General features: G+C 41.4%; 1 protein-coding gene across 7 annotated transcripts in view; it reads right to left on the bottom strand.

Moving 5' to 3' along the window:
* Positions 1 to 298: 298 nt before the first annotated feature.
* PPP2R3A (protein phosphatase 2 regulatory subunit B''alpha) overlaps positions 299 to 11,401 on the bottom strand; it is a 54,858-nt gene continuing 43,755 nt past the window's right edge. For 3 of the 7 annotated variants that reach the window (XM_040706001.2, XM_422556.8, XM_004936923.5), the window contains 5 exons: positions 10,742 to 10,831; positions 9,254 to 9,429; positions 8,571 to 8,689; positions 7,071 to 7,177; positions 299 to 3,836 (listed from right to left, as the gene is read on the bottom strand). In XM_040706001.2, the coding sequence (XP_040561935.1) occupies positions 3,767 to 3,836; positions 7,071 to 7,177; positions 8,571 to 8,689; positions 9,254 to 9,429; positions 10,742 to 10,831 (562 nt within the window). In that variant the 3' untranslated portion in view covers positions 299 to 3,766. Of the gene's footprint in view, positions 4,467 to 7,070; positions 7,178 to 8,570; positions 8,690 to 9,253; positions 9,430 to 10,741; positions 10,832 to 11,401 lie in introns of all 7 variants that reach the window. The other 4 variants (XR_005862325.2, XR_210825.5, XM_004936921.5 and 1 more) reach the window with 4 other exon arrangements.

The following is an 11,401-nucleotide window of genomic DNA, read 5'->3' as shown; positions in this document are numbered from 1 at the left end:
TGAGGAAGGTGAGTGTTGGGATTGCTGCTTCTCCCTGGTGTGTTTCAGCAGAGAGCTGCATCTCCTGGCTCCACGGGGTTGCTGACAGGCACCTGGATGGCGTGAGCTCAGCAGTAATAAGGCCGACAGATTTGGGACAGCACTTGGAGCTGAAGTGAACAGTAACACTGTGCTGCCACTGTGAGACAGATTTTACTTCCTTATTTCAGAAGACCTTTATTTGCTAAAAAAAATGAAGAAATTACAAAGTAGAAATACAAAGATAAAACCATACCAGCACAAAATGCCTCCAAACTACTTTTACAAAGTATAAGAACCTTTATTGTTTAAATACTCGGTTTCTAGAGCCATCACCCAGTGATACAGATAAAAGATGGACAGGCCAAGCACTGTTGAGATGTTTTTCTCACAGTATCACATGCTCCTTGCTGAGGTTCATTTTTGATTGTGTAGACCTGGGCAACTGCTGTGGAAGCGCCGTACTCCAGGACACTCACTTTCTGTTCTTTCAGGCATATTTTATTTCAGAAACTAAGCACAGAACCTTGTTAAGAGTCTCTCAAGTCAACTTCTTTTAATCCTTAGTTCACAAAAGCTGTAAGGTTTTCTGCAATGTTTCCTGTAAACCTGAGACTGACTGCCATCTCTTTTTTGCTGTCCGTGTCTGTTTTGCAACACTGCCGCGTGGTGGCAGGCCGGCAGAAGGGGAACTGTGCCATCGCCTGGGTGCTTTTTGCTGGTGAAAAACGTGGTGAAGGAATTACTATTGAGATTGCAGAGAAGAAGAAAAGAAATGAGGCTAGTACCGTTTCAGCAGTAGTTGCATGTGGTTGTATTGAACCCCAACTCCTGTCTTAGTACTGCAGAGAGAATATTTGTGAATATGCAGATAAGGTTTTTTTTTTCTATGGACACAAGACTCGTTTTTGCTAGACAAAAGCAGACTAGAGGGAACAAACAAACACATATTCTTTTATCATGCAAAACGGAATTTCAGTCACTTTTCTGACTATTCATTAGGAAAAGGAATTGAGCTCATAACAGAACTGCAACAAAAATGTAAGATGTGTCTTTAAAGGTATGCAACATCTAAAGCAACAGTTGCAGACAGGAGGCAAAGTCAGAGCAAAAGCGGGTTCCTGTAAGTGTTCTGTGCTGTAATTCTTGGGTTTGTTGGCTTCATTTCAGAGAGCTTCACAGCCTCTGAAACTGGTGCATGTTGTAGGGGAGCAGGCACTGTGTCTGCAGTCCCAAACATCCTGGTCTTCTGATGTAACCACCCCAGAAACTCCAGGAGCATGACAGATTTTCCAAATTTACCACCAGAAGTTACAACAGGGCTAAGTCACAAATGGGGTGTAGAATAAATACCTCATGCACTAATTAATCTGTGACAGCTGAATTATGATTACCTGCACGTGGATTAGTAAAACAGAGAATGGATTTCTGTTCCAGAAAGCAAATACTACAAATTACTACATATAGTTTCTGTAGCTTGTTCTTGTACGTGAGGCAAAACATTTGCCCTAAGTTGTCTTATATTCTTTATTATTTTTTGATTCCTTAGACTAGTGTCATTGTGTTGCCCTGCTAGAACAGACAAATAGAATCACTCAGAGCAGCAGAGAACCTGTTTGTTAAAAAAGAAATCCTTGGGTCTGGGGGTGAAAGTGCTCAGAAGAACAGCTATGAGTGTCTGCCTCATATTATTGAAGCCAAAGCTTGAAAATGTAATAGGTGATTTTACCAGGCTTAGGATACTCATCTTTTTTGTTCTTTTTTTTTTTTTTTTTTTTCTCCCATCCTGGAATAGGTCAGGTTCTTCTTGCTCCTTTGGGCAATCTTTATTTTGGAGAGATTTAAAATATTATCAAAGAGTAAAAGGCCAATTCAGGCCCAGATAATGAAGAAAAGAGGTGAAATGCTTTGCCTTCGTTCTTTCAGTTGAAAGCTGGTTACAATTGGCCATCGTGCAATTTCCATCCAAGGTTCATTTTTGCAATCATTTACTTTTTTTCTGAATGTGGATCTTTGTGGAACTATTCCAAGTAAAGCTTTTCCTTTCAGGGTTACAGTGGTAATAGAAATGTAACTCAGACATCCTGGTGTTGAACAGAGCTGCTCTTGTGTGCTTGTTGCATTTAAAGGGGCTTATCCTGCCTTGGTCAGAGTGCCCCCTCCTTAATTCTGTCACTGCAGAATGGAAATTACCTCAAAGTGCCTTCACTAAGAATCTGGGCATCCAGAAGTTCCCCAGATATATGAAAAAATCCAGGATCCTGGGATGTGTATATGCATCTAGATAAAATAGCAACATTGTTCATGGGAAAGGGAACAGTTCTTCAAGCCCAGTGAAACTGATAACTTCCTCCCTTTCAGATTTTGATCTTGATGAGAGCGTTACTAACCTCAGCAAGGCAGCAGTATGTCCCACCTGGGCATCAGGAGGCAGGCGTGACACTTCAAAGGCTCCTGGAAAAGTTGAAGCTGCATTGTAGTGATCAGCCAATTCCTTATTTGTTATTAACAGCAACACTAAGAGATAGCATCCAGGGATTAATGTACCATTGGGCAGCATTTTTATGCACCAAACATGCTGGGCTAATAACGAGCATGTGTATTCACAAGCTATCTATCTACAAAGTGAATGGGTTCTGTCTTTCTATATCAGTTGTAATTCCATGGGGAAAGTCAGTTCAATTTTGCACTTACAGCAAGAATTCATCAGTTACGCTGCTTCCTCTCTGAGTCTAGGTCTGTTTCATGGGTGGAAAAAAAATCAGTAATATTTGGAGGCTTTCTTTACCAGGTAAAGAATCCCCCTGTTAATAGAAGTTTACCACGCATGGGTAGGGCAGGTATTTTCATGATATCACTCAGTCCCTTGCAGAAGGCTACAGATTAGCAGTACAAGAGAAGAGAAGAGCACAGGAAAGAAACAGAACTGAAGCACACAGAACACAGCAGTTACAGCACACCAGCTGAAGAGTGTATGGATCTCTTGTAAATATACTAGAAAACACTTCTACAGAGAAAAACCACTATCCTGGCTGGTACTCATACAGGAGATCCTCTCACACACAGGAGAATATGCAGAAACATTAACTATATCATAAATTCTAAGAGAAACATTACCTCATTTTAACTGTTTACATATGCAAACAAGTAAAATTTGTTTGGTATCATCTATAAGAGCTTCATATCACAAAAGGGGACCTCATTCTCCCTTTCTGCAGGCATGTTGCCATGATATTTAGGACACCAGCAAAACCAAGAACTACTCTGTGATTTGTGTTTTAAATGATTTCTAGACATGTGTTTAAATTAACTTGGCAACTTCTGTCACTCCTGTTGTAAAGTCAAAGGGTCATAACGGCACAGGACTGAACCAACGGACCAATGACCGCTGTAGATGTTGATTGCAGCTGTTAGTTTGTCATTAGATGTTGGCATTTATTGCACATCTGGGGACATTTATATGGAAAGATATAAAGGAAACAAGGTGTAATCACCATTTTTAATGAGCGTGCACAGTAACACATTGTAGAAAGCTATTTTAAAGAAATTATCTTATTGCAGTTACACAAGAAGAAAAAAAAAGGAGGGGGTTTCAAATTACAGTGTACAAAATAAAACACATTGCTCCAATGATAGACTTAAGAAAAATCCCTAACTGTCCCTAAGCATCTTGGGACTGACTGCTATCCAGTTTGACAGACACTGATTACACATCTTCCATTTCTCTATGCTGAGAGATCTGAGATAACTAGTTTGACTTGTCTCCAGTTTCAGAGGGAGATAAGACTTCATCTGTCTCATAGTCTTCTTCAAATGATCTGTAAAGATAAAAGGTGTGTCTTTAAAAGCTATTTTTTGGTGAGAGCATTTTTCAGCTAAGTTATTTCAGTGGCCGCTAAACCATGTGACTAAAATATGATAACATGCAGGATGCTAACCTCAAGGAGTGTATTTGTAAAGCACTGAATACAGTGCATCAGTAAGCAGTATTCTGACAGCTGACTGTCCTCTATCCATTCTCATTCTAAGTTCTGAAACAGTTTTTCATTGGTGTTCAGCATTTAGAAATTTGAATACAGTTTTAGTCACAGAAGTCAGTATCTTGCAGTAGCCTTAGTGTAGAAATGAAGTTGTTCAGGCACAGATTCAGGTCCTAGAGGAAACTTGGCTTGCTCAGATTTGCTCACTAATGTTCATTTGCTCATTTGCTCTTGGTTTCCAAAGTATCTTTGAGCTTAGGATATGCTTTCGTTTTCACAGAAAAATCAATTGTGGCCACACTGTCATGTTCGTCTCCCACTTGGTTTGAAGATCCAGAACTCTGTTTATGGCTTAGGGAGGTCTGTCTGCAAATTCTCCTCTCCAGCCAGTTGCAGTATTCAGGCTAGCTGGTTTCTGTGTTCTACAGCAGAGGATAGCGCTTCAGGGCTTTCATGCCCTTCCTGTTGCTGCAAAATTAATATATTTTAAGATCTCTATTTTTTCCCCAGCCTCCGCCCATCACAAGTTATTTTCTCAGAACTCCCAAGAAATTCAAATTCTATAGTTCTGAAAGCAATGCTTGTTATGAAGGCAGTGTTGCAGCAGGTCTTCCAGTGGCAAGCACAGGAATAGCTCCAGTTAGTTCAGTGGTAAACTGCCCTAGAAAAAGGTTAACTCCTTTGATACCCTGTGAGGACAGTGACAAAAACAGAGCCATCTGCCACTTTTTGTGTTGCTTTTTCCTTTTCTAACTCTTGTGCAGGCACAACAAAGCCCTGGGAGCAATTTCTGCCCGCCAATCCGTATGTCCTGCTGCATAGAGGCTTCTGTGCCATCACCTGCTAAGTCTGTGAGATAGCAGTTTTGCTTTCAGAGCCTTCACGGTCAGATTCAACTACTGCTTCTGCCTTCACACAAAAACGTGCATGCATTCACCAGGGAACAGGCTCTCTGTTCCTCGAAACACCTCGAAAACTCATACACAGACGTATAAGCCAGAAAACATGGCTGAGAAGTGTTCAGATCTGCTTAAGCTTCCAGTGAAACACCATGCTCCAAATTGTTTTGAGCAAAAAAACACCTTTCTTTTCTCTTCTTTTGTTGAGTGTGTTGTCCTTGTGTTTTCCAACATCGGTATTTAATTTACCACAGCAGTACTTGCAAATCTCTGAAGCTGCCACTCAGGATCAGAAGTAAACACTGTAATATATCCCTGCCTTTTAACGTTACGCAGACAGCACCTGACCAGCTCTGAACAGGCACAGCATCCTTGAAATCTGAGTATTCACTGTGTCTTGGTGAGAGTCCTCTTCCACAAGGAGTGCTCTGTCATGGACAGACATCTGGATAGCCAGACACCAAGTGGTTTCAGAAACCTTCCAGTCAGAAAAGCTATGGACAGGATTAAGTCATGAATGTAGCAGGGAATGCCACACAAATTCATCTGCAATTGCTGAACAATGGTTATTCTCAAATTTATTCAAACAAACACTGAATTTCAGATTCTGCCAGCTAACTTTGCTAAAAAATCATCTGCTCCTTTATAGAGCTCATAAATCATCTTCGTTTCGTCCCACTCTGTTTCTGTCAGCTTCAAAGGACAGCAGAAATGATGAATATGCAAAAACTCAATGCCTCTTTCTAGCAAATTTGTCTGGGCATCCAGCTCTTTGTTTTTCTTTTTCCCTTCCTTTTTTCCTTTGTGGTCTGTTGCTATGCTCCACAAATGAGATCTAGTGCTGCTGCCATGACTACAGAGCTTTTCAGGGGCTCTTAAAAGCAAGCAGCAAGGTTGCTGACATGCTCTTTAGAGGAAGACAGGGAGCTGTTTCAGACAGCCTTCAAAATTCTGACATCACCTGCCAATTCAGCTTTTGGTGAATTTGGTGATTCATGGTCCTGCAAAGCTTCTATGGTAGATTCCTATTTGTCTTCTGTACTGAGCACACAGGTGTTGTAGTGTGGATGCAGGAAATACAACAATTTTATCTTCCATCCTGTGTTACATCATCTTTCATTATGGAAGCCACAAAAAGGCAAGGCAGCTCAAAGGAGATGAAGGAACAGCTTATTGCTGTTCGGATGCACATCACAGGGAGAAAGGGAAATGCAGCTCTCCATGGCTTTGTAAATCCCAGTGGCTAATTAGTGGATGCTACTTTTATCCAAGCAGTTTCCATTGTGAGAAGTATTGAAAATTACGCAATCACCTCAGGACTCTTATTTCACTGGCTCTATAAATGCTGCTCAAGAATGGGTGAAATCCTGAATCATGCAACATTAACACCATGTAGAAGCACAACGTATTTGTTCCAATGTGTCTTACAGTAACCATCAAGAGATCTCTAGAGAAATACTCTCAAGAAGACACAACCCCAGCCACAGTTACAGCAAGTCTGTATTGAGAGCCTCTGTGGAAAGCCCTTGCATACAGAGCATTCCTGGACCTACTGCTCTGCCTAAATTCATTAGCTCTAAGGATAGCTGGACTATCTATCAATACACATTTCTACACGTTTGCAAAAATTAGTGTAAATATTGTAAAATCAATGTTTTTCAACATAAAATCAATTATTGTAAATATTGTAAATCAACTGTTTTAAATAAAAAGTCTACACAAGATTAGTAAAAGAATTACAATTTTGAAACAGGTTATGAAAAGCAAAGACTAACAGGCATAAAGTTGGACAGAAAGTAAAACTACTTGACTAAAATAAAGTCTCTACTAGTATCGCAAATGTAATGGCTACAGCTTCTGCTCCATAATAGTATGATACCATTAACACATAGGCAGGAATAGCAAAAGTCATTTGAGATCTTCTTGGTACCATTACCAGAAGAAAAATGCTTTTGGCTTTTTCTCAGTTATCTTCATATCTGCAGCATGTGTAGCTAATTTAAATGGTTGACAACAAAGAATTCAGAAGACCCCAAGACCCTTATGACAAATTTACCAACAGAGCCATTTGGAGCAACCACTTCAGGCTTCACCATGCTCTTGATGCTGAGAGTCCAGATCTCAGCCAGAGCCATGGAGTTTGTCTCCAGGGCAGTGCAATGCCTCTGCTTACCCTTCCTGGAGCTGTTCATTCCCAGACTCCTCAGCCACAAGAATCTCGTACTCTTCAGCAGCATATCTGTCCCAGTCAGAAGGTTCAGGGCCATCATTTTCGAAATCCTGAAGAGAGCAGACAGTCAAGCACACCATGTCTGCACCTCTTTACAACTATATTTACAATAGGTCTCATGTTATGTAACTCCATGCACGTGAACAACCAGTTCTAGGAATAGTCATTGACAGTATTGAAACAGTCAAAAAATGTGTTAATGGAAAGACTCACAATTACCTTAAACTAACATCTGTGCATACCTGATTATGAAACACATAGATTACACATAGACTACAAAACTCAGCGTGTGACCCGACCTGCCAACAAATCAGTCCCCCTTCACTTCAGAAATGCTAAATAACTACTGGCAACCCTGCCCGTGGCAAGGCTGTTGGACCTTAAAGGTCCATTCCAACCAAAATCACTCTCCAGTAAGTGCGTATTTTCTTTGCTCTAGTTCACAACGCTGTGCATCTTCACAGTTTGCAATTGGTTACAGGATTTAATTTGAAATCCTTAATTGTCAATTACAGTTGATCTTAACAGTTTGCTAAGTGGGGGAAAGTTTCAAAGGTTACAAAATAACATTTCTATAAACAGTTGCCTCTCTGACATTTAGTAAATAAGCCAAGGGAAGATAGGAGCAGGCAGGTGGGGCCAGGGAGTATAACTTAGAATGATCTTTAAGAAATAAAAAACAGAAACCTAAAACATTAAAAGGGTGGTTCTGGATTTGGATATACTTAAGCCTAGAAGCATGGAACTGCAAAGTTCCTTGTACAGGTTATGCAGGAACCAGCTGGGAAGGAACCAGAGTTGATTTTGGCATCCCCATCACTTTACTGTACTTTTGACTGCATAAAAGCCTTCTGGGAGATAGTTTTTAAGCTACAGTCACATCTGTTTTCAGTGGATATGCAAGGAGAACCAGAGGTGAAGGACTTCATGCCAACAACTGACAAAGCTCAGGTGTCAGAACACCCTACAGCTAGTGTAACAAGAAATTACAGAAGTGACAACCTTTTATATGTTTTCTGTCTGGGGAGAGAGGATGGTGAATGCCGCCAGGCACAACCTGATGAATCACTAGCAACTTAGTAGATATAGGTCATTCTCTCTAGAATCACACACTGCACCACCAGTGCTGGTGCAGTAGGGTCAGCTAAGGCAATCACATCATAGAATAGTGGAATGGTTTGGGTTGGAAGGTACCCAGGACATCTCCCAGCTTCTGGTCAAATTTGAGTCTGTTGTGAGTTCCAATCAGGGAGTTCAAAGTCACATCCTGAAAACCTACAAGGCCAGAATATTCACAACCTATTTAGGCAACCTGTTCCAGAGTTTGACTGCCCTATGTGTGAAAAAGATTTCTTTATATTCAGTTGGATTTTTCCTTCATCCAGTTTAATTCCGAAGACGAGTTTGAGAAGGCCTGTATTTAGAAATAAAAGTGATTTATACCTTTTGCACTGCAAAGGGATCTCTCTGTTCACTGTCCAGGTATTTCTCTAAGTTAAAGAACGTGTTATAGAACACATGAGCCATTCTGCATCTCTTCAAGTCTCGCAGGGTTACTCGTCCTGCAGAATAAATAAATAAATAAATAAATAGAACCCACACCCCTGATACTGTGCTATTAAGCTTTTCCTTAGTGAGAAACTGGACCTGTTCTGGTCAGTTTTAAGGAAGTTTTGTTGCACCAATATGCTACAATATTGCAAAATCTCTTCCCAGTCCTGTCAAGAATATAAACATTATTCAATAAATTGGTGTGCATTAGTTCTAAACTTCACATACATCTGGAGGTAATATGGAGGTCTTTCATATTTATGTGAAATGTGAAAGAATGTGAAGGGGGATGGTAGTTTCACATCTAGGCTGTCAGTATGTTCGACAGCTGGACTATACAAGACTTGCTGCTCCAGTGCCAGCAAGTTCATTCACAAGGTCTTTTAAGTTTTTCAGACTTCTTTATGTATAACATTATGGTGCAACAGCCATAATGTTACTGTTACTTTGTACAGTAATTCCAGTCCTGTGATTCTAACAAAAGACTCTACCCACAAATGGGTTTCAGGGTAACATTACCTCCTCAGTCCACCACAGACCAAAGAGCATGGAAGCTCCCATTAGACAGAACTTACCTTCTCTCTCCGGCTTAACAAGATCGAGCATCTGACACAGCAAGTCCTGAAATGGCAGTGGTTCTATGCCCATCACTTCCATCCGTTCACACTGCTCCTCATAGAAGTATTCCAGTTCATACATGGAGAGCACCCCATCCCCATCCAGGTCCATGCACCGAAACCAGTACTCAATGCTAGAAAAAGAGACAGGATTAGTGAAAGCATGGTGACTGCATTAGAGAATCTCTACAGCAGAGACTGCAGCAATGCACATTCCCCTTCCCCAGTTCTCTAATGCTCCTCTTCATCCAAAGGCTGGCATAAATCTAGGGACAAAAATACCCTTTGGGAAGGATTAGGGCACAAGCCAAGGCTCATGAGTACCACCTGTTAGTTCCCTTTCAGCTGACTTGTGAGCACAGCCACTCTCATGACCTGTTTTATCAGGTAGCTCTAGCAAGTGCCCACTGTGCACTGTTAACTGTCTCACATGGGCTGTGGTGTCCCTGCCCCATTCAGCATCAGAAGTTAGCCAGACACAACCAACTCTGAACCCAGGACACCAACTATCCCATACTCCTTTATATAAAAGGCAGTGTTTTAAGACAGCCGCACTCTACATTCTACCTTCACCTCTAGATAGTCCAACCATGGATTTGAGTTCTTTTTCTCATCTTTACTCATAAAATTCCTTGCCCTAATAACTGCATGCAGATCTAGTTTTGCTCTGCACAGTAGTCTCCCACTGGCTGCACAGAGCAGACAGGTGGGTAGGTCTTACTAAGTGACACAGTTTCCCTACAAACCCTTCTTAGGAACTTGCTAGGTGCATGAAAGGAATGTTCCTACCAGCTGCAAACAGCTCATGGGTTTACCCCAGAGGCAGGGGTAGGCCAGGAAAAGTGACTCCAGCCCTTGCTATTACTACCACAGACCCCTACTGAAGTGTACCCCATCCCTCACAGCATGGTTGAGCTATCAGCTCACATGGCCACAAAGCTGCAGCCATGTGAGCTGAACTCTGCCCACCATGCAGGAGCTCAGCGCTGACAGATGGTATCTACAGCTGCCTCTATAAAAAGGGCCAGGGACTGCCCTTGCAGGAAGCCATCATCTGGTCTGCAGTCAATGAGATCAAGACCTATAGGGAAGTATGATGGAGACAAAGGGCTAAAACAAACAAATACAGTTTTTATGCATCTCACTACTGCTCTCCAAGCAGTTCCTCATAGTGGTAAAATAGCACTAACCTCACGAGCATGGGGAAACCAAAGTGACTGATGGTTACCCAAGACACTTAACGTTAATAGGAAACTCTCCTCCAAAGCAATTTCTCCTCAAGAAAGGAAAATTATTTGACCAAGTACTAACAGTAAGTTGTTTTCTTTCTAATAATCATGGAACCTCAAACTGCTGTCTGTTTGGGAAAGCAGTAAGTCACAGAAATTTCTAAAATCCTATCTGCTCATCTTAATACTTTTACTAGGACACAGAAATCAGTCAAACCTTGTAGCATTTCTTTTGTCTTCCTCTGAAATCAGCAGCCACACAAAGTCAGCATAACTCATGCGGCCTTCCTTCTGAACTTCATTTCCTCTGGAAAACACACCCAGAAAAAACAGGCTTCTTAATACTCAGAATGTTATCAACATAGTTTTTAAAAAGCCCCAAATCATTTGTAAGAGAAAATGGAAACATGATTGCCCACTTAGCCTGTACTCCCTACACTTTCTAGCAACAATCCTTCTGCCCTTCCTCCCAAGCAATGTTTGCTGCCCGACTGTCACCACAAAGTTGAGGCTCACCAGCCAAGTATCCTCACACAGCAGGTGCTGGGCTGTGCTATTTTTCCGAGGCTTTGCACCAATGCTCTCCAGCTATCCCTGTGCCACTCTTGGGCAAAAATACAGTGTCTGCATGCTTCCACTGGCTATGTCCAGCTCTAAAATATGTTCCACTACGTGGACTACAAAGATGTATTTAAGTGATCATCCTACTGGATTTTTTATTTACTTTCTAAAGATACCCAGAAGTCCCACTCAATTTTCAGGCAGCTTCAACTGAAGCATCACATTGGAAACCATACTCTCAGAAATTCCCACTGAACAGTATCTTGAATTTCTAATCAGCCTGACAGAAATTCACTTCCATTCCCAGCCAGCATGG

Source organism: Gallus gallus, chromosome 9 (assembly GCF_016699485.2).
Source record: "Gallus gallus isolate bGalGal1 chromosome 9, bGalGal1.mat.broiler.GRCg7b, whole genome shotgun sequence".
In the NCBI taxonomy this organism is placed as follows: Eukaryota; Metazoa; Chordata; class Aves; order Galliformes; family Phasianidae; genus Gallus; species Gallus gallus.
The sequence above is the reverse complement of the archived record's forward strand: the minus strand, read 5'-3'. Positions and strand labels throughout refer to the sequence as shown.